Genomic DNA, 24081 nt, shown 5'->3' with positions numbered 1-24081 from the left:
AACCTGGAATGCTTTTCTAACAGGCTTGAAGGACTTCCCACATATGCTGAGCACTTGTTGCCTGCTTTTCCTTCACTCTGCGGTCCAACTCATCCCAAACCATCTCAATTGGGTTGAGATCGGGTGATTGTGGAGGCCAGGTCATCTGATGTAGCACTCCATCACTCTCCATCTTGGTCAAATAGCCCTTACACAGCCTGGAAGTGTGTTGGGTCATTGTCCTGTTGAAAAACAAATGATAGTCCCACTAAGCGCAAACCAGATGGTTTGCTGAATGTTGTGGTAGCCATGCTGATTAAGTGTGCCTTGAATTCTAAATTAATCACAGACAGTGTCACCAGAAAAACAACACCACACCATTACACCCCCTCCTCCATTCTTCACAGTGGGAACCATACATGCAGAGATCATCCGTTCACCTACTTTGCGTCTCACGAAGACACTGCAAGTCATGGCTCGACAAAGGTCAAGTTCGGAAGTTTGGGCTTTCCGCAGTGTGGCAATAGTATTGGGCATTTGTTTGAAGTGTTAAATGACCGCTGAACATCGATCATTTGAGTGAACTTGGTGACTTCCCTGCCATATGATTACAATTGGACATTTTATCAGTTAAACCTGAAAGGCACCCAGGTTAAACATACACTGACACTGCAGTTGGAACCAAAAATCGAACATTGGGACTCATCAGACCAAAGGACACATTTCCCCCTGTCTAATGTCCATATTTCTTGGCCCAAGCAAGTCTCTTCTTCTTATTGGTGTCCTTTAGTAGTGTTTTCTTTGCAGCAATTTGACCATGAAGGCCTGATTCACACAGTCTCCTCTGAACAGTTGATGTTGAGATGTGTCTGTTACTTGAACTCTGTGAAACATTTTTTTTGGCTGCAATCTGAGGTTGGTAACTCTAATGAACTTATCCTCTGCAGCAGAGGTAACTGTGGGTCTTCCTTTCCTGTGGCGGTCCTCATGAGAGCCAGTTTCATCATAGCTCTTGATGGTTTTTGTTACAGCACTTGGAGAAACTTTCAAAGTTCTTGTCATTTTCTGGATTCACTGACCTTCATGTCTTAAAGTAACAATGGACTGTCATTTCTCTTTGCTTATTTGACCTGTTTTTGCCATAATATGGACTTAGTCTTTTACCAAATAGGGGTATCTGTATACCACCTTGTCACAACACAACTGATTGGCTCAAACTCATTAAGAAATTCAACAAATTAACAAGGCACACCTGTTAATTGAAATTCATTCCAGGTGACTACCTCATGAAGCTGGTTGAGAGAATGCCAAGAGTGTGCAAAGCTGTCATCAAGGAAAAGGGTGGCTACTTTGAAGAAGCTCAAATATAAAATATATTTTGATTTGTTTAACACTTGTTTGGTTGCTACATGATTCTATATGTGTTATTTACAGTGTTGACGTCTTCACTATTGTTCTACAATGTAGAAAATAGTGTAAATAAAGAAAAATCCTTGAATGAGTTGGTGTGTCCAAACTTTTGACTGGTACTGTGTATTTGTTTTATACCTACAGGGGTCCTAAAATTCAAAATCAAATAGCTAAATGAGCCATAGTATGACCATCTTAAAACAATTCCATATGTCAGTTTAGCACCCTCCCCCCAGTTCCCCACAGTCTTAGACGCTAAATATTTAAGTGGCATAGTGGCCTTCAGATGCAACAATATACAAATCACACCATACATTATTGTTTGAAGGTTTATTAAATGGTACATCTATCATCTTATGCTAATGACCCATGCACAATGTTTACAATAGTTCCATTTTTTTTATTAACTGCTATGTTGCTTTAGTTAGAAATAAGACAGACACACTACAATAGGTTTGAACTGTTAAAATGTGTTCTCTATAAACCTGATTTCTAAATCCCTGGTTGCTTAGTCTTCCAAGTACAAATCTTGCCTTCTTTTGGTGCATTATTTATCAAAACACAATACAGTCCAAGTGGAACCAGTGACTGACCACTCACATCTGTGCATATACACACCGAAATAAACGTAAGTTGGACAACACAGCATCCTGCAAGCCATGATAGGTTTTGTCCTTGACTTGTAGCAATCCAAGTCACCAATCTAACATAGATACCAGCTCAGAGGTTTCAGACTTTTGAGGGATCATGCATAGCTCATCACTTTGTAGATCAAGGAAGAAAAGATACCACAAAACTTGCAATGCATGGGTTGATGGCAATCTGGATTATAATGAGGAACGTTATTGTACAGATACTTTATGTTGACTTTTGAGTTGCAGTACTATTTGACCTGGGTTCAAGTATTATGGCACACATGCTACAAACCCAATCACACAGCATGTTGGAAACATACACTGTGACAACAAGCTTGAGTCTCCTGGGAGTTAATCATGTCCAGGGAGATACGAGCTAGCCTGAGGCATCCACAGCCAGAATTGGAAACCGTAGACTTTTCAGTGGAACAATCGAATTGAATGATCAGTGCATACTAAACTACATTAGGTGGATTCAGAGCAATATTAAACTTTCAACCATTAGAGGAACAATACTGCAATAGCAAAGGCAACTTACTAATATGATATTCTACATCTGTATATGTGGGGTCTTTCACTATAAAACAAATATTTAAGGAGACGATATCACCAGTTTGTGCTTCTACCCAACTACAGAATAAAAGCTTTGGTTTTCAAATGAGATTTAACTAGCTTACCTAACTGCTTTAGATCATAACAGGCAGTCAAGAGTCAATTACTTCATGGGCACTTCCTTTCATTGAGACGTACACACATACACCCACGTTTCAGACACCACACTAACAACTGCTCTAAGCGATACATGGCATGACACCGATATCTATGACTATCATTACGATATTATTTGACAAGTATAGTAAATCTATTAATATTACTGTCACTTAGGTTCCATTGTCCAAGGCTATGAGGACAGATGTATTGTAGGAGAAGGTTGAAGGTTAATGGACATTCAAGGTTGGAGACCAACAAAGGAGGGTCAAAACTACATTCAGAGTGCTTTCTCTGTCTCATCTCAAGAGGTGCAGAGACTTCCATCCTCAATAACATTAGACAACGCAGATCATTTCCCTCTGCTCCTTCCATCATGGCTTGCCAGTCCAGGGTTCTGAAATTAAAAAAGTCATCATAAGATTCTGTGTGTTTGAGAGAAGCTACCCACAAGGCACAAACTGGTTGAATAAATGTTGTTTGAAAGTAATTTGTCAACGTATTGTGACTCGGACTCCACGTGGAAAATACATTGGATTTGAAAAAAGTCCTCAACTGTTGTTTTGAGGGTGAAATTTCAACCACAGGATATCACCATGGTAACCAAATTTCAATGTAGACAAACAATGTATAAAATATGATGAATTTGTACCGTTAAAACAATGTCAGATCTCCAACGTTATATTCACTATCAGAAAAAAACTATAGGCTGGGCAGCACCTCCTACTGGAGAGTTGATCTACCTACAGCTACCCTTTGGTCTCCCACCCAGGGCCTATATAGCATTTTCAAAGTCATCAAAAGCTATGGTTTCAATTCAACCCAGAATTCAACTAAAAATAGACAACATAATAGGCCCAGTTTCAAGCTCTGGTTGATTTCAAATGTAATGATATTGAATTGTGTTTTGTTGACAACACAACCAAATATCAACTTTTAAGGAGAGGTACAGTATCTTCTGCTTGGATAGTTCCATCTGCCACTGACGTAGTCTGGCTTCAATTAAATTTTGTCTCCATCACAACCAAAAATAAAAGTTAAAGAATACGTTTTTTTCTATAATTTGTAGACAAATTGGAATTAAAGCAAGACTAAGTGAGTGGCAGATGGAAGTATCCAAGCAGAAGATAAATCTCCTTCAAATGTTGATATTTGGTTGCATTGACAACCAAACACAATTCAATTTAACTTTTGAAATACAATAAACAGCCTATTAACTTGTCTACAAGTTAGCAAATAATATGTTGGATTCACACCTCTAACACAACCAAAAATAAAAAAGTTCTAGAATGGGATTAAGCCAGCGGCTCAGATGTACCTATGGATAGTTCTATCTCCTTTAAAATGTTGATATTTGGTTGCATTGCCAAGCAAACACAATTCACTATTACTTTTATAATACAGTAAATAGTCTAGAGTAAAGGCTCTTTTACAAACTAATGTAAAATTCAACCTTTAAACGAGTAACAGATCCATGGCCACATTGAGTTTACTGTAAATATAGATGTATTCGTACGTAATCCTATAAAGTGTGTATGTTCAATATAGCATGCAAAGGTCATAGCAGGTCTGTGGATATCTTCATAACTGCTGTAACAATCTGCGCAGTATCTCAAACGCCATTGATCACTTGCACGATGTACTTTTATTGTAATCTCAACTGCAATCCAGGTCATGTGGTTCTGCTATTAGATGAAGCACAGTGATAACCCAATCTGTTGCATAAATAAACAAAATATCTGACATTGTATTCCCACTAGAACTTTGCTGTGCTTTTAGATGGTTGAAAGCTTAGTGGTGACACATTGGAAATTCAACTAACTTTTGGCAGTCTTTTTCAGTGGGTGAATATAGGTTGTAATCTCATTGATCAACGTCTCAACCAAATATTACCCAATTATCCACTTTGCAATGACGTGATGTTCCCAGCGTGTAGTGTGAGCACTTGAGATGCTAGAATGAGAGAGGTATTGTGGCAACTTGAGCGGTGTGTATTTGAACATGTGAGCATAAGATATTATTCTCATTCTCACATGCATTTATACCTGGCGACTGGATGTTGTGCTTGTGTGAGGGTGGAGGATGAGCTTGGAATCGGCGCCGGGACTGCAGAGCCCGTCGATCAGGTTCTTGTTGCAGTCTCCGAGGCTGTCCATGGGGGGGAGTTTGGGGTAGGCCACATGGCCCGTCAGGTCCAGCAGATCTTCCAGGGCTCGGGCATTACTCGTGGTGTTTTCCTGGACCTCATTGACTGGGGAGAACTCTGGGATGGAGATAAGTTCCTCCTTGGAAACTGGGCTGAGAGGGGAAGAGGGAGCAACATTTGTGAATATCATAATGGTTATTCCATCGATCGAATACTACTATGACCATGTCTGAACATCTATGGGGCATGCTGTCCTTGGGTAATCAAGGGCGGATATGAGGGGAATAATTTATTATGCAAATAGTTAAACACAAAGCCATTTTTACTATCAATATTCCTCAGGGTATGAGGAAAACGCTGTGGTAAAGCTAAGGGTCCAAATAGGATTCTGATGAGACAATATCACTAATACTCTAAGAATAACAAACATAGATGCGGTAAAGAGGTCATTGGAACTCGACCAAAGCAATGGAAACGCGTGGGGGAAAGATCCCGAACATCCTCATTGCCCCCCAGCTATTGTTTATGTGTATTTCACACTAAGTTGAGGTAAAAATCTGAGTATAATTCTTGTATGGATGTCAACCCCAATACATGTTCATGTCATCATCACCAATCAACTCCATTATGCTTAAAAAACAACCTACTACCACCACTGATTTCTGTATGCTAGCACTCCTGGCAGCTTATATGTGGCTCCCTGTGGCTCAGTTGGTAGAGCATGGTGTTTGCAATGCCAGGGTTGTGGGTTTGATTCCCACGGTGGGCCAGTATGGAGAAAAAAAAGAAAAAAAAAAAATGGATGAAATGAATGATGTATGCATTCACTACTGTAAGTCGCTCTGGATAAGAGCGTCTGCTGAATGACTAAAATGTAAAAAATGTTATATGAACAGGTGTTTGCATTTATCAATCACTTCTTCTAAACCTGAAAAGGGACAACTTACAAATGTTATGCAGCAAAAACAAACGTGTATCCCAATCTGACTTTAGTAACCCCATTGTGGGCCTGTTACAATACATCAATCATGACGGATTTTACAAATATCCACTTTGTTAGATCAGTTTTGTTGACTGTGTGCCAATCCAGCATCCTTCTTCTATCACCCACGGTCTGCTTTCCATTGACGTCTTTCTCGCATTTATAGCTAGGTTTCTGGCATGGTGGGCAAGTGTATGCAAATGTTCATACTAACCAGTATCTCTAGAATTTATTGGTTCCCCATCATGCATTCCTGTAGATAGAAATGGCCTTGCTCTGATGGCTTACCTGACCTCCATGGACTGCACCTCATCATACGCCCCACTGCTCTTCACATCCAGAAGCTCCAGGTTAATGAGTGGAGGAGAGGGTTGGCCCACTGGTAGGAGTGCCAGGGACAGTTTGTTGGGCTGCACCCCTTGTCCGATAGTCTGTGTGTTCAACGTCACATTTACTTGAGTACTCTCCTCGGTTTTGAGCTGAGCAGTGGCTTGGCTGCTCACCTGGGTACCCTCCTGTTTCTTCACCTGTACATTCACTTGGGGAACATCCGGTCTCTTTGTATTATCCAGCTGATTCATTTGGTCAGTGGTCTTTGCATTCTCCTGCTTGGTCATGTGGGAAGTGACCTTTCCCTTCACTAAGACACTCTCTTGCTTGAGAGCCTGGGCTGCACCCTGTCCATTTACTTGTTGAGCGTCCTGTCCCTTTTCCAAAACATTCTTCAGTGGGGTCACCTGATCAGTGGCTTGCCCCCTCACCAGGGCAGTGTCCTGCTTGTTGACACAGGCAGCGACCTGCCCATTAACCTGAGACTCAACATTTGGGTTTTCGTGCACATTCACCTGAGCATTAGCTCCAATGTTCATCTTTGAGTTCATCTGCATTTCCCCTGTAGAGAACAGAAATATCACATTGCACAGGACTATTCCCTGAGAAAGAGCACCACATGACCTGGCCAAGGATGGCTTAAATTAAAGAGATGCTAATTATACACAAATCCCATGCCTCCTCTAAAATCATGTCAGGCTATTTAAGCGACCTACTGAATCTTACTGCGACAAAAGCATTGTCACATTAGTTAAGTCCATGGCCCTAACCCTAACCTATATGCACCACTTTGGGAACATTTCATGAGCTACCTTTGCGAGCCAGAGGGGCTTCCAATATCTTGTAGACAGGCAGATTTGCTAATGTCCTCTGTTCTACATCAGCTAACAAAATAAAGAAATGCATATTGGTCCTTCTCTTTAATTGCATTACATTTTCTAAATATATAAAGTTACATGCTGAGGGCTGCATTGTGGCAGGGACAGAGGAGTTATAAATAGCCAAAGACCTTGAATGGATGGCCTTGAATACAATCTAGGATGCAGAGGGAATCTGATCCTCTCCTGAGGACAGGTATTGGAAGAACACTGCTACATCACAGCCATGCAGGAGTCTCCTATATTGATGGAAAAGTACTGGGATCTCTCACCCACCAGACTACCCACTGCTGCCACTGGGTGGGACTCCTACTTGCCTACCTGGTTAAATAAAGGTGAAATAAAATCAAAAATAAAATTTATACATTCATAGTGTCTTTCCTGCTGGGGTGAGCAGGCAGGCAGAGTATCAGTGGGTGAATGGAGTGGGTCACCTACCTGGTGGTGAGACAGGCTGAGTCTCCACCTGCCCCTCCTCCTGCTTCAATATGGAACACAGATGGAGGCAACATCTATTATTCCACAGCAAATAAGAGGACAATTATGTATAGTATTGTGTGATTAAGACCTGTGGTAATCAGGACGCATAAACCAATGTATCAACAATGATACAATTTAATCATGATAATGATCACAACATAGATATAAAAACAAAAGCTCTTGGGTGGGGTGGGGTGGGGGGTGGGGGGGGGGTACAAGCCGCAAAGCGTATCCTGTATTGGTATGCAATACCTGACAAGATCACAAAACATCACGTGGGTAATATAGGAGTCAGCAGGTCTCTTTGCTTGAGGCGTGCAGAGCTATGAGAACGGCAGGCATCTCTACAGTACCTTCATCTCTTCCTGGTTCTCATCACTCTTCCTGGTTCTCTTCATTATCTCCTCAATTCTCTGTGGAGATGTAGCAACATACAGACTTTGATATGTACTGAGTGCTGCAGACTGGGTATCAGATATACTGATTAATTCAATCATAATTGAATTTGGAGTCATAAAAACCTTCTTCCTCAGCTGTCTCTCCTCCTCCTCTTGTAGCTTCAGTATCTCTCTCTCCTGACGCTGACGCTCCGTATCCTTCTGAGCCTGAAACTCGCCCTCTTCCTTCTGTATTGATAAAGACGTAGGATTTATGCTTGGAATAATGTAAGACATGTACTGTGCATATACACAACGTTACACACAAACATGCACATACACCAGAGAAACATATCACCATACATAAAGTGACCCCCCCACTGTGACCCCTGACCTCTCTGTCCATCTGGACCTGTAGCTCCTTCTCCCGGACCTCCCTCTGCCGTTTCTCCTCTTCCGCTCTCCTCCTGCGGAGGTCCTCCTGTCTGCTCTTCTCCTCCTCCTGCCGTGCCCGCTCCTCTGCCTTTCTCCTCCTCAGCTGCTCCGCCTTCAGACTGAGTGACACAGACAGACACGATGACTTACAGTAAACCCTCTCAGTCACAGACACGGACAAGCAGACACCATCTATGCATCATGTACAGGCACACAGAGAGACACGGTGACATGGTGGCACACAGTCTCCTTACCGTTCCTTCTCCTCCTGCTCACAACGTTGTTTCTCCTCCAACTCCTTCTGCACCCTGGCCAGACGCCTACGCTCCGCTAGCAGTCTGGATGCTTCCTCTGCGTTTGTCGTCCCGGCAACTCCTTTCCCCGTTGTTATCACTGGCGATGGCTCTGTCACAAAGACAACGGCAGACATCAGTGTGCATTGAAACAGGTGCCCTTTTGACAATGCACTGATAGGTGTACTTAAATATTGACACACAAAAAGATTGGTAAACAGTAGAGTTTCACCTGTGCTCTTATCTGCATTCAGTTCACTGCTGGTGGACTTTGGCATCTTCTTATCTGGGGTGTCTATTTTGGAGGCTTTCTTATCAGAAGTGTCAGTCATAGAGTCCTTTCTTTCAGAAATCTCACCTTTTAAGTTCTTACCGGGGGTCTCAGTTTTGGGGAATCTCTTTTCCGGGGTCTCACTTTTGGGAAATCTCTTTTCTGGGGTCTCAGTTTTGGCCATTTTTTTTTCAGGGGTGTCTGCTTGAGAAGACTTCTCAGGGCTCTGGATATCAGACATACTTTTCACAGGGGTTTCTGGCTTGGAGACATTTCTGTCATTGATGTTGTTGTGACTTTTGGCTTCTTCAACATATCTATCCTCCTTGTTGCCGTCGGTAACCGGGGTGGTGGGTCTGTGCCTGATGGGAGAGGGGTGGTATTGGCGCACAGTGCAGGGAGACTGAGTACGGCTCTTAGGCACCAACCTACAACCAGAAGGACATTATTATCCTCTGTCATAGTAACTAGAACATACCACACGGATACAGCAGCAGGACAGTGAGTCTTACTTGGGGGTGGCGGGGGAGGCTGAGCGTCTGGTGAACATGGCTGGGGATTCTGCTCTTCTCACGGAGGAGCCTGTCGCTGGGGAGCCAGTCCTTCTCTCTCTGCGTAACCTTTCTTTCTGAAAGCACACACAAGATAATGTGTGTGTTTCCGGATGTAATCATGCCAACATGGCCCTACCAACTGCTAGCAGGGTTCTGCACTGGTTTCTCTCTATTCTATAACCAAGTGGGTAGGTAAGACAAGTCTGACCTTGGGGGTTTGAGGGGTTGAGCGAGATCCTCCTGGTGACTCCTCTGGAGAGCCCTGGAGCCTCCGTCGATCAACCCGGCTTGGCGAGCCCCGATAGGGTGACCTGTGGGGGCTGCAGGGAGCTGCACAACGACAGGCATCAGAGGTCAGAGGTCAAAATAATAATTATCAAGTGAAGAAGTATTGTAGTCAAAGGAGATACAAAGTAGTAATTTTATGTTTTTAGATCAATACCCACAGTATAGGTATGGAGGACATTAACAATACTATAAATTGTTTAAATCAAATCATACAAACTATTTTGTCTTTCACATGTTTATCTGTGGCAAGTTGGAGTGATGTGCGGCATGAACACACATTTTATTTAACTAGGCAAGTCTGAAGAACAAATTCTTATTTTACAATGACGGCCTACCCCGGCCAAACCCTCCCCTAACCCGGACCATGCTGGGCATTGTGCACCGCCCTATGGGACTCCCGATCACAGCCGGTTGTGATACAGCCCGGGATCGAACCAGGGTCTGTAGTGACGCCTCTAGCACTGAGACGCAGTGCCTTAGACCGCTGCGCCACTCGGGAGCCTAAAATAAATCACAAATACTAAATAAAATTGCATGTGGAAAAGAAAAACATCCACACGCTGTTGATGCCCAAAACGTTTATGCTAACGCAACTTTTCCTCTGCCATATTATCAGAGGTGTAGTAGCGGGTACTCGCACGTAAACGTTGTTTATTTACCTTTTTTATTTTACTCAGGCATTTACCCACGGGAAAAATGGATTGAAAGTACAGGGAGCATTACTTTACTCCTTGCGGACGGCGATCTGTGTTTATCCACCTATTTTTTTTACCACTACATATAAGGCATGCCCAACTAAGCAACACTTTTGCAAGTATCTTAGCATGTAGGTATTCCTTCTCCTTGTCACACCAAAACATTGTAGACCGCAGTCCCACCAGGAAACACGCATATCTTCACCCTCAGACACACGTTCACAAAAGCCAGACCTTGACATAAATAAAGTGGATAAACAAGTGTCTATCTGCAGAACTACAAATGCTGTCATGCATTCCCTAGTCTCTGCATCACCAATGATGCAAAGTTTCTAGGGGGTATTACCTGTCTGGGAATATTTACTGCCAATGTGCAAAAAAATAGTCAGACCAGATGTATTGTCTAGGTGTTACCTGTGCATCGGTGGCAGGGCAGATGGAGATCTGCTGCACTCTGGCACCTGGCCATAGAGGAGTGAGTGTGGGTAAGGAGGCGGTGGACCATCAGGTTCTCCACAGAGTTCAGGTGACAGCGCTGGGCTGATGGAGGGGTCAGGGGTCAATGGAGGTGTTGGGAGGAGGGGACAGAGATGAGGATGACAAACAAAACAACGTATGACCATGAGGGACATGAGACAGATAAATGAAGGTGCGAGAATCACACGGGGAGGAGGAGCAGGCTGAGAATACTAGTTCTAGACTAGTGAGTACAAGCGGAGAATGGAAAGGATGTAGGATGGGTCTGCCTCAAAAATATTTTGACACTGACAATGATAGCTATTAGCAGTGCTGGTGGTGAGTAACAGATGCAGAAGTCATAGTGTGTAGGGTAGAAGTAGTAGTACTAGTGGTGATATAACAAGGAGGACTAGTAGTAGTAGTAGTGGTGATATAACGAGGAGGACTAGTAGTAGTAGTGGTGATATAATGAGGAGGAGTAGTAGTAGTAGTAGTGGTGATACTACCGAGGAGGAGTAGTAGTAGTAGTCGTGATATAACGAGGAGGAGTAGTAGTAGTGGAGTAGTAGTAGTAGTGGTGATACAACCGAGGAGGAGTAGTAGTAGTAGTACTAGTGGTGATACTACCTAGGAGTAGTAGTAGTAGTAGTAGTAGTAGTAGTGGTGATACTAACGAGGAGTAGTAGTAGTAGTACTAGTGGTGATACTACTGAGGAGTAGTAGTAGTAGTAGTAGTAGTAGTAGTAGTAGTAGTAGTAGTGGTGATACTACCGAGGAGGAGTAGTAGTAGTACTAGTGGTGATACTAGCGAAGAGTAGTAGTAGTACTAGTGGTGATACTAGCGAGGAGTAGTAGTAGTAGTAGTAGTAGTACTAGTGGTGATACTAGCGAGGAGTAGTAGTAGTACTAGTGGTGATACTAACGAGGAGTAGTAGTAGTAGTAGTTACTAGTGGTGATACTAACGAGGAGTAGTAGTAGTAGTAGTAGTAGTAGTAGTACTAGTGGTGATACTAACGAGGAGTAGTAGTAGTAGTAGTAGTACTAGTGGTGATACTAACGAGGAGTAGTGGTAGTAGTAGTACTAGTGGTGATACTAACGAGGAGTAGTAGTAGTAGTAGTACTAGTGGTGATACTAACAAGGAGTCGTAGTAGTAGTAGTACTAGTGGTGATACTACCGAGGAGGAGTAGCAGTAGTAGTAGTACTAGTGGTGATACTAGTAGAAGGAGTAGTAGTACTAGTGGTGATACTAGTAGAAGGAGTAGTAGTACTTTATCAAATTGGAGGGCTACCTGTTCCTGTGCATGTTGAATGCAAATACTGCTCATCACTTCATTATTATTGGGTTGTTTTCACTCATGGGGATGGGATGGGCTCTCTGAAATGAAAAAATAACACTAACTATTTGGATGGGTGATATAGAGATTGGTAAGATGTATAAAAGCACTGAGAAAGTCCAACCTCAACCAGAGTGTTTTGACTGAGTGACATATGCCTTCAACAAGGAGGGAGAGGAGGTTTCAAACAATGAAAAGGAGGAAGTGAAGTGGTGTACATGTCCCCTGTTCCTTGGTGCTTTGTGTACTGTAAATTCCCTAGTGCCTGTCATTTCCTAATGGATATCTTCTTCACTCTGTATCCCAAAACCCTACATCTCTATTGTCATCACAATGCTTGCTCTTTTTCTCGAACCAGGATCGACTTGGAAGTACCAAAATACCATTAAGACATCAAGATACCCAAGCTGAGCACACACACACACACACACACACACACACACACACACACACACACACACACACACACACACCCTCACACATGCAGTAGACATACAGATGTCAAAAATGTATAAAAAGCAGCAATTACACAATGTCAATGTGTAATTGTACAAGGTACACATTGACTTTTCACACATATCCTCATGCTTTCTGATTCAGCTGTTGCACATGCATTCTGGGAAATATACATAAAACCTTTGAGTTGGCATGACATTTCCCCTCAAGCCAAACTGCCATGAGAGCAGTGGTCATTGTGGGGTGCAGAGAAGGAGGGGGCAGGGGATTGGTGGACCGAATGGGAGGGGTTCATAACATTACCGGATTCGCTGGCAGCAGGAAGGGGGGCGGCGAGTTCATGGGGAAAGGTGGAGGCAAGGAGAGGGGCATTCTCACAGTCACCTATAGGCAGCGGGCGGAGCAGAGCAGAGAGAGCATAGCGTTATGACCAGAGCAGCCACTTGTGTCTTTACCTGATGACCCCCTGATACACCTCTGCACCCAGCAGGGCGCTCCTGAAGACAACTGGGGAGGTAAACCCATGCAGCAAGGCTGGAGGCAATGAGCAGGCCAGGGAGAAAGGCTCTCTCTCTCACATACACACCTTTGTCCTCCATATATCCCTCTATGACCCAATCCAAATCACACGTACAGTACGTAAGTCATAAACATATTCAGAAAACTGTATGAAAATCAGCATCTAGGTTTTGAACATGTTTTTGTATCCCAGTCCTCCATCCCCCGCCTCCATCATAATCCTGAAAATGCAACAAACTCCCAGTGCCCCAGGATAGAAGCCATCAATAATACCCTGAAGCAGTAACCAGTACGTTGTCAATTTTAAAACTGTCTGGTTTGCTCCCCTCAGGGTTGACTGGACTGATGACTATTTCCATGGTTTACGACAGGTCTGGGACAGGCTGACACAGAGACATCACTGTCTGACCTTGAGTCTCGATTAGAAGGGTAGAGGAGCTATCAGCTAGCAGCAGCTTCCCCCAAAAATACCTATCATGTGTTAGTATATCTGATGGACTACTTGCGTGATTTGTATCTGACAGAGAGCAACACCAAATTTGTATCCTATCACTTTAGAAGCCAGAAGGGACATGCCAAATTGAATTAGCGTAGAACATGCAGTGCTGTCCCTTCCAAAAGTCCCTCCCTCCCTCCATGCCTCGCACCATTCCTCCTTCCAGTCACAGCTTCATCATTCACACCTCATTGCACCCTCATCTCCAGCTCCCCGTTGTGGACTCACCCTGTGCGCCTCCAGGTCCGCCCCACGTCCAGCGTTTGGGCCTCTGCTCCAGCTGCAGGCTGCGTTCCAGGGAGCGTTTCATCAGAGCCTCCAGCCGCTCCTGGTTGTGCCGTTCCAGGACCGGGAAGACAAGGGACTCTGTCACTGAGCTGCTCCCCTGGCCACACAAGGACCAGTCTAGTCGCTCCATAACCACAAGCTCTCCTCTGACACAGCACAGTACAGTCTTTAACAGAGCAGGCAGATAAAGACCACAGCTGCTTGGGACTCCACCCCTCCGATCATACACCCAAGCAGACACAAAGAGGCACTCTGACACATTCATTCTCACAGCAAGCAACAGTATCGACAGGTTGGAGAATAGCTCCCCTTTCCTTTATCTGATATCCCCCCCCTCCCCCTTTTATTTTTCTGGTTGCCTGTTCTACTCAGACTTCCCCGAGTAAAATATTTTCCTTCCAAGCTAGTTAACCCTTCCCCACCCACAGTGTTGCCATAGTACACAGCCCAACAGAGCAGGAGACAAAGCCATTGCCAACATCTCTCCATTTAAATGTGCTCCATCTTTTCCTCCTATCTATATCCCTGCTCTTCCTTTTCATTTCTTCCTCTCAAACACATAAAAGATGTGGACATGTATCGGCAAATGGAGATACACACAGATGGAGCCAGCACAATAACAAAATGTATTAATCAGAATGACCAAGCACGGGTGAAAAAGTTTTAAAAAAATAAATCTTAAATGAGTACCACAGAAAAGAAAATGTGACATTAGCCACACCCCTATAGGCTCCTCCTGCATTTCTATTGGTCTAAAATGACATCATCCAGAGGATATAGTTCATTTAAGGGGAACATTGCCAAGGCAAATGCTGTGTCATCCAAAACATGTCACAAAAATCCTCATCGTGCATACATTTACGAGAGCAGACAAAAATGATAAATCATGTTATTTCACGTGACCTTTTTAGACCAAATTAAGTCTTTCTTTACAGTTTAAATGGTGAGATCAATGTAGGTTACAAATCCTAACAATAAATGGCCTTAGAAAGTGGCAGCGTGTGACATGGTTTAAAAAGACAGATCTGTGGATAACTTTGTGCTCAGCAGATAGCTTGGGACCCATCGAGGAATTGAGGGCAATGACAAAGCAGGATTAGGATCAGATTAAGCAAATGGAATGACATAGATATTCATTGAAGAGTCTGATGAGGTCCCTGGGATTTACATAAAACTCAACACCAGCATTCCCAGAAGCTAGTGTTGACTGGTGTGCAGGGTGGGAAGGAGTAATCTGGAAGGGGAGGGTGGGGGTTGCAAATCCTATCTAATATCTGATTGGGAGGCAACGTTAAGTACAGAGGATACTGTAATTAATGAACCCCAGGATTTGAGTAAATTAAAGAGCATATGTCCCTGTTTATCTTTTAGAAGGGGCTGTTGCTGTACTTGCCCACACATACATTCACATACAATCAAAAACAGTACATCCAACCAGTACAATAAACATAAAAACTTTTTACTGAAACTAAACTGGAGGTGAAAAAGCTGTCTGAGTGTGAGGACAGAGGGTGACTACATCATGCACTGGAGACAAAGCAATCTGAATATAGATGTAGTGCAGGGTTCCCCAACTGGCGGCCCGCGGGCCGAATTTGGCCCACGGGTGATCTTATTTGGCCCCCCAAGTTTACTGAGGGAAAGAATATATATAATAATAAATATATAGTAATATATATCCTATATATATTACTATATATCATTATATATTGTAAATCTGTTCCCAGAGACCTGATCGTATACAAATGCATGCAATTTTTGAAATGATTAAATTTTTGGTCAAATATTATATCGGTTTGGGCATCTTGCGGTCAATTTGCAGTCTACAAATTATTTGCAATTATGTTCCAGCCCCCTGACCGTCCACTTAAGAATTTTTTTTGTTTGCGTCTGACTCTAGTTGATGATCCCTAATCTAGTGGCTAGGTGATGAGTCTGACCTTCTCCTCCTCCAGCCTCTGCCTCCTCTTTTCCTCCACAGCAGCTCTGCGGAGCTCCTCTCTCTGTCTCTGCTCCTCCAGCTTCCTCCAGCGCTCCTCCACGGTACGCTCATACTGCAGCTGAGCCCGCCGCTCTTTCTCCCTGATCGCCTGCTCTCGCACCGCTGGAAACACCAACCAACACATTCAGATTACGACCCTCTAAAACACCATTATAACAACCCACAACAATTCCAGAGCTTTGCTTCCTTAAACTGCACATTTACTGGCTGCCGGTTCTATAGGGCAAAATTATAGAGCATTTTTGCTAACCTGCTACAATTCAAATATTGGTTTCAATAAGAAGTGATTTCCATCACATTCCATCACTGTCAGGAACATCACTTACCTAGACCTTTATCTCTCTCCTCACGTCTCTCTTTGGCTAAACGCATCCTGTCATCTGTCCTCAGATACCCTTCCACGTCTGAGAGAATGGGAGACAAAGATCAACACAGATAGAGAAACAGACAAGCTAGACAGAAACAGAGCAAGGAGAGACATTCCAAAGAGATAGTGAGGGAGAGATGTGTTTATAGAGAGGACCCAGTGAGGGAGAGATGTGTTTATAGAGAGGACCCAGTGAGGGAGAGATGTGTTTATAGAGAGCCCAGGACCCAGTGAGGGAGAGATGTGTTTATAGAGAGCCCAGGACCCAGTGAGCCCAGGACCCAGTGAGCCCAGGACCCAGTGAGGGAGAGATGTGTTTATAGAGAGAACCAAGTGAGTGGGAGAGGTGTTTATAGAGAGGACCCAGTGAGGGAGGGATGTGTTTATAGAGAGAACCAAGTGAGCGGGAGAGGTGTTTATAGAGAGGACCCAGTGAGGGAGGGATGTGTTTATAGAGAGAACCAAGTGAGCGGGAGAGGTGTTTATAGAGAGGACCCAGTGAGGGAGGGATGTGTTTATAGAGAGAACCAAGTGAGCGGGAGAGGTGTTTATAGAGAGGACCCAGTGAGGGAGGGATGTGTTTATAGAGAGAACCAAGTGAGCAGGAGAGGTGTTTATAGAGAGGACCCAGTGAGGGAGGGATGTGTTTATAGAGAGAACCAAGTGAGCGGGAGAGGTGTTTATAGAGAGGACCCAGTGAGGGAGGGATGTGTTTATAGAGAGAACCAAGTGAGCGGGAGAGGTGTTTATAGAGAGGACCCAGTGAGGGAGGATGTGTTTATAGAGAGAACCAAGTGAGCGGGAGAGGTGTTTATAGAGAGGACCCAGTGAGGGAGGGATGTGTTTATAGAGAGAACCAAGTGAGCGGGAGAGGTGTTTATAGAGAGGACCCAGTGAGGGAGAGATGTGTAGGGGAGCTAACAACCACAGTGGGGGTGGGACTTACACTGTTTACCTGCATGATTGTTAGTGTTGTTGCCTGGCAGAAGTAAAGTGGAGGGGAGCCCATTGAACTGGGGCCTCTTCTCTGTGACCGAGGGTGGGCTTAGCACCTCATCTGATATAGGAGAGACAACAGTCCCCACAGTTTATCAGCAGAGGAAGGCAGTGCTGTACATAGCACTGAACTGCAGTACTACTTTGAGACTGCAGAGGGAGACAGTGCCATGCTCTTTGTTCAGTGAAAGTAATGTTCAGAGGGTAAAAAAATGATTGCAGCCAGGGCACTAGATAACGTAAAAGGTTGGATTGCCAAGCAATCCAAGGATGGATTGTGTATGTGCAATGTTTAAAAGGGGTCCCAGCAAAAAATCTATTTAACATTTAATCAGTTGTTAATCAGTTTATCAGTATGATAATTCCTAAACCAAAAAGATCTTGCCTTTGCCAGAAATGGCACTCTAAAATATGATTTTAGGCCAGTTTATTTTATAAACATCTAACTGTGCTTTCGTTGTGGTCACTGTAGGAATCTTGAAAAACATCTTGGTAAAAAAAAGTGTCTTATAGTAACCCTTAAAATGATAAAATGACTCAACAATGACTCCCCTTGACATGCAAGTATCAAAGAATTCAACTCCACCCATTTCTGACATGGTAAATTGTGATTGTTGTAATTATGGAAAGTAATTCTGTGAAGTACCTTTCCAATTCAGATAAGCGCCAAAGAAAATCCTTTTAAAATGTTAAGAGTGTGGATGAGAAATCGGCATCTTACTGTGTTTCGCAGCTAGGCTCCCTGGATAAAGTGCCACACGGGCTGGGGAGCCATGGCCGTTGCTTTGGGATCTCTTCTCTGCAACTGATGGTTGAGTCAATCCTTTGGCGGGAGAAAGAAGCAAACACATGAAGAATAAAATAATAGAAGACAGGTAAATAAGTCTAGGATAGATGGCAGGCCATTGTTTTATTCTGGACTAGATTTAACACAGCAGCCATAATCTGGCCCTGTTACTGCTGCATCACTCACAAAAATCTAATACAGCTCCCAGACAAGGAGCGACCCATCAAATCACAACATTGGGTTGTACACGGCATATGTTAATATAATTTATTCTTAGGAAACTAGAACTAACCTAGGAAGTGAGGGGTCCTTTCCCAGACCCAGAGTAAGCCTATTAATTAAAAAGCATTTTTGATTGGGACTCTCAATATCCTGCTTTTAAAGTAGGACCGGCCGTACAGGTAGGCTACTAACACCTGTCACATGTCTTTAACCATTGATGAAAGGTCTGTGACGTTGTGTGCTGGTGAGAATCCATGTTTAATGCCCCTCTTTAAATGTGTCCACTCCATAACAATAAGGCCTCAAAACCCAGATGCAGCTATATGCGTTTGATCATCCCTAAATTCAAGGCTACATTCTGGGCTTTTTGAGTACAAATCACACTTTTTTGCTCACATTGGTACCAACCAAGTTTATTACAGTTGTGTTCTTATTTCTATTTGTTTTTTCCATTTTTATTTTAAATTCAGTTTAGTTTCAGACCTGATTTGCTAGTTTTTATTTAGTTTTAGTTTTATCAAAATATTTCTTTGTAGTTTTTATATGATTTAGCTTCAGTTTTAGAGTTTTGAGGGACAGAAAGCATGTGTTGTATCATTTTTTGGGATGTCACTTCTTGCAACTGTGGAGCAGTAATACTTAAGCGATGAATAAGATGATGGGTCAGGTCATTGGTCAGGTTTAAATAATAAAGTAAATCTCAATGTGACTTGGATTTAAAGGGAATAGCGTCGAGACTGATGCCAAAAAATAGGGTGGAAACTCTCTCACCCATGTTAACACCGATCTACTGCTTTTTAACTTCAGTAGTACATGTAAGAAGAATCAAATAAGATTATTCTTACATGTACTACTAAACGATTTACCTAGATGATTTACTGTAAAAAAAATGTTTTACTGTAATAGTAATGAATGCATAAATGAATGGATGAATAAAATTAATTGAGTGGAGATGGGATTTGTATTTCACAGTATATTACTGCAATGACATGGGATTGGTGCAAGCAGGTTGGCTAATATATGGTAATGTGTTTACATGTTACAGAATATCAATGAATATTGTGTTTTATATCATGTACACTTCCAGAGGTCTTAACAAAGGCTTCCAAACTGGCAGCACCAGAAGGGCAAAATGATGGGGCACCATTTTATTTGATCTTTATTTAACTAGGCAAGTCAGTTAAGAACAAATTCTTATTTACAATGACGGCCTACTCCGGCCAAACCCCGATGACCCTGGGCCAATTGTGCGCCGCCCTACCACATACCAGTTAAATTGGTATGGTTAAAAAAGTTTAAGGTTTTCGGCACTCCAAGAATCAGGTATTCTACTGTATTCTGTGGGATGGAATAACGGTACCATTCAAAATACAGCAATTACTTCCCCGTTCACCATTACTTCCCAAAATGACCATCATTTACAGTATGCTGCAATAAAACTTTTCACAGTATTTTACTGTTGATAATACTCCAAATTACAATATGAATTACAGTTGTTACAGTGTAGTGATAGTAACGGACAAGCCAGGTCTATTTGAAACATCGCCACCTCCTGGCCGCATTTACCCACCAGATTCAGTAGCTTGAACCCCCCCTCCCCCAAAGTAAAAAAACAACTAAAAAACTAAAACCAAAACATTTTCATTATGGTTTTTATTTTAGTTAGTTTTGGAGTTAAATATACGTTTTAGTATAGTTTTAGTTTTTCAACCGGGTTTATTAATTATTTTATTTCAGTTTACTAAATCGTTTTTTCATGATAGGTTTTAGTTTCCATTTTAGTTTAGTATAATAACATTGGTACCAGCGACAGAAAAACATCCTTGGACATCAACATCTAGGCTATGCGGGTTAATATAGATCAAACCATATAAATACGCGTAATGTAGCCTGTGCCAGAGCCAATCCATTTGGCCATTAAAAAGGTGCGTGTTGTCCTTCTGCATCTTGATGATTTAACAACTAGGCTATTCAGCTTTTATTTAGACAGCTGGTTATAAAAGCACACGATAAAAAATTGCCTCGGCTAGGCTTGGTTATAGCCTATGCTAGAGGATGAAGTGAAATTCACAATTTGAGGATGCAGAAATGTCATAGCAAAAAAATAAGAAGAGAAACATTGGATATTGTTAACAATAGACCGTTCGTCTTTTACCCAGCTTACCTGTCAGGGCACCACTGGATGCTGCATTGACTGCCGTCTCCGCCATCTTCGTAGTCACCGGCGGATGCCACCAAACGTATGTATGAAATGTCGTAAACACCCCGCAGCGAAAGGCTCCAAATCAAGTCTAGGGAAACAGCATCGCCAGCTTCTACCTTCAGGCGCAGGAGGAAAACATAGGCTACTCTATCAGGGGATGTAGGCCTATCCGTTTTGCACTGCCTCAGCAATCAATATGTATGCTCGCCCGGAATGCTAACGGTGCACAGGCGGCCAGGAGAGCAAGAGGGTATTCGGATGAATGCGGTTACTGAATGAGACCATAGGCTACTATTAAGTGGGCTATTTTGAAGGTAACATGTGATCGTATCTGGTATCCTTGGTTAACTGTTGGAAGACGGAGAGAAAATGATGAGTTCCAGTTCAGGGCGTACTGGATTGGAATTATGAATATTCGACAGCGCAGCAGTGCTTCGCCCGCCGGTGTTGTGCCGAAAGTCTCTTCCCTGACAGAATCCCCCCCCCCCTTCTAATTTCCTTAATTTTGTGGCAAACATCAGATTCAAGTACTTTCTATAGAACAAACTTCACGTCAGGATAGGCAACCGAAATTAATAATGAATGTGTTATATTAAACAGAGGGAATAAAATGTTGGCAAGCAATAAACATTTCAGAACAACTATGGCTGAATTATTATCCTTACACTTTCAAAAATACTAGTCGAATAAGACATGGGAGATATGACGAATTTTGGCAAAGAGATTTATTTATAGACTACAAATCAGTAGCGGATTTCAACTGGGGGGGCCAAGCTGGGGCCAGTTGTACTGTTAGAGGGGCCAGTTACATTAGACGTTATTGTTGTCATATCGTTTTCTTCACTGCATTGCAGGCATTAGCAGGCAAAAGACTATGTTCATAATCATCATCGTTGCCATTGTCTAATAACGGATGTAAAAAAAAAGAATGATAGCAAAAATTAGTTATGTAAAAATGATTTCATACTCCACATTTAGGGGGGCCACAAGGGGGTCCAAAATTGTTGTCACAGGGCCACTGCCCCCCCCCCAGAACCGCTAGTGATTTAGGTACGGGCGACGGGCGCTGGGGGTGTTCGCCCATGGCGCCATACAAGCTACAACCGCCACATACACTTGAAACAAATAGCCAAACCGAAAACTGCAGACAAAAATATTTTCTGCTACTAAGATCAGTGAAATGTTGGCTAAACTGACAACGGAGTGCAGAGCAGAAATCTAAACTAGCAAGCAAGTCGCAGCAATGAAGAACGCGAAGGGGGGGAGATTTTCGTCATAACACCGGATCCGCATTACATCAGTGTAGCCTAATTAAATGCATGAAGTCAAAACGAATTATTGAATTGTGTTCAATAGCTTTAAACGTTGCCATTAAATAACTATACTGAACAAAAATAAACATGTAAAGTGTTGGTCCCATGTTTCATGAGCTGAAATAAAATATCCCAGAAATGTTCCATATGCACAAACAGATTATTTCTCTAGAATTTTGTGTGCAAATTTGTTTACAACCCTGTTAGTGAACATTTCTCCTTTGCCAACATAATCCATCCACCTGACAGGTGTGGCATATCAAGAAACTGATTAAACAGTATGATCATACTACAGGTGCACCTTGTGCTGGGGACAATAAAAGGCCACTCTAAAATGTGCAGTTGTGTCACACAACACAATGCTATAGATGTCTCAAGTTTTGAGGGAGCGTACAATTGGCTTGCTGACTGCAGGAATGTCCACAAGACCTGTTGCCAGAGAATTGAATGTTCATTTGTCTACCATAAACTGCCTCCAACGTTGTTTTGAACAGAGTGCCCCATGGTAGCGGTGGGGTTATGGTATGGGCAGGCATACGTTTCAGACACTGAACACTATTGCATTTTATCTATGGCAATTTGAATGCACAGAGATACCATGACGAGACCTGAAGCCCATTGTTGTGCCATTCATCCGCCACCATCACCTCATGTTTCAGCATGATAATCCACGGCCCAGTGTTGCAAGGATCTGTAAACAATTCCTGGAAGCTGAAAATGTCCCAGTTTTTCCATGGCCTGCATACTCACCAGACATGTCACCCATTGAGCATGTTTGGGATGCTCTGGATCGCCGTGTACCATAGTGTGTTCCGTTGGGACAATCTAACTGCACTGTCCAATTTACAGTAGCTATTACAGTGAAATAATCCCATGCTATTGTTTGAGAGTGCACAGTTATTACATTTTTACATTTTAGTCATTTAGCAGATGCTCTTATCCAGAGCGACTTACAGTAGTGAATGCATACATTTCATACATTTATTATTTTTTCCTCTCCATACTGTTATGAACTTAAATGTATCAATGGGGCAGCAGGTAGCCTAGTGGTTAGAGCGTTGGACTAGTAACCGAAAGGTTCCTAGGATGTCATTGAAAATAAGAATTTGTTCTCAACTGACTTACCTAGTTAAATAAAGGTAAAATAAACCAATTAGGCAAATTTGGGCAGACTTGATACAACATCTTGAACAGAAACGCAACAGCTCATTCGATCAGTCTAAAACTTTGCACAAACACTGCTGCCATCTAGCACCCAAAATCTAAATTGCACCTGACCTGGAATAATACATTGACCTTTCTCTTGCATTTCAAAAATGAAAAAATACATCTTTATTATCTTTTACCAGATCTAATGTGTTATTTTCCTACATTAATTTCACATTTCCAAAGTGTTTCCTTTCAAATGGTTTCAAGAATATGCATATCCTTGCTTCAGGTCCTGAGCTACAGGCAGTTAGATTTGAGTATGTAATTTTAGGCTAATATTGAGAAAACAAAGGGTCCGATCCTTAAGAGGTTTTACACAATTAAGACCAACTAGAAGGGAAGAACAGAACACAGCATCAAACTTTATAGTAGACGCACCTTTCAACCCCTCTGTCCAGAAATGAAATGTAAGCGTGGATAACGTGGTGACAGCATCCGAGCGAGACTGGGTATTTTGCGGAGGTCGCTTTGTGGTAGGTAGGCTTACCTACTGTCAGTCTGACTTCATAGTAAAGCCAGCCAAGTTCTGGGAATTCCAGACAAAAAAAAAGCTTAGAGAATGGCCGTGTTCGACAGGATCTAAACCGTAATGTATCATGGGTAAATTGACTGATCCACAAATAATCATGTAGCAAGGTTCTTTGTAGATCAATCAGTTGGCAGTTGCCTGCACTGTCGGCCGAAATGTCAAAGCCCAATATTTCTCCAGCGTTGCGCAAATCCTGACTAGGCTAAAAGGTTTACCAACATGGCAGGAACCTGAGTTATACCTGCTTTCACCATTTTTACAAAGAGACTTCTGTTGCCAGACCCAATGTTCTTTGATATAAAAAAAAGAAATTATCACAAATAAAATACTTATTTTATTGATAATCAAAATCAAGAAAACAAACATTGGTAAAAAATAAAATAAAAAGGGGGAGGGATCCTTTGTTTCAGACAAAAAAATATATCCAGACCAAACA

The 24081-nt window shown here is 42.5% G+C and overlaps 1 protein-coding gene across 5 annotated transcripts; it reads right to left on the bottom strand.

The window, feature by feature from the left end:
* Nucleotides 1-1704: 1704 nt before the first annotated feature.
* On the bottom strand, nt 1705-21011 carry LOC106603067 (MAP7 domain-containing protein 2). Of its 5 annotated transcripts, none has more exons than XM_014196217.2 (19): nt 20556-21011; nt 18104-18205; nt 17333-17443; nt 16346-16423; nt 15958-16121; nt 13958-14057; nt 13018-13098; nt 10876-11001; nt 9687-9808; nt 9437-9552; nt 8886-9352; nt 8615-8765; nt 8320-8479; nt 8070-8174; nt 7902-7961; nt 7507-7549; nt 6149-6752; nt 4778-5030; nt 1705-3129 (listed from the first exon to the last, which is right to left on the bottom strand). In XM_014196217.2, exons 1-19 carry the CDS (start codon nt 20599-20601, stop codon nt 3085-3087), a joined length of 2934 nt encoding a protein of 977 aa, XP_014051692.2. In that variant the 5' UTR covers nt 20602-21011; the 3' UTR covers nt 1705-3084. The 5 variants fall into 5 exon arrangements, with proteins under 5 accessions (XP_014051692.2, XP_014051693.2, XP_014051694.2 ...); XM_014196218.2 differs by having other exon boundaries at nt 7507-7546; XM_014196219.2 differs by having other exon boundaries at nt 17342-17443.
* Between the last annotated feature and the right edge of the window lie 3070 nt (nt 21012-24081).

Source organism: Salmo salar, chromosome ssa04 (assembly GCF_905237065.1).
Source record: "Salmo salar chromosome ssa04, Ssal_v3.1, whole genome shotgun sequence".
Lineage (NCBI taxonomy): Eukaryota > Metazoa > Chordata > Actinopteri > Salmoniformes > Salmonidae > Salmo > Salmo salar.
This window is presented reverse-complemented; position numbering and strand designations above follow the sequence as displayed.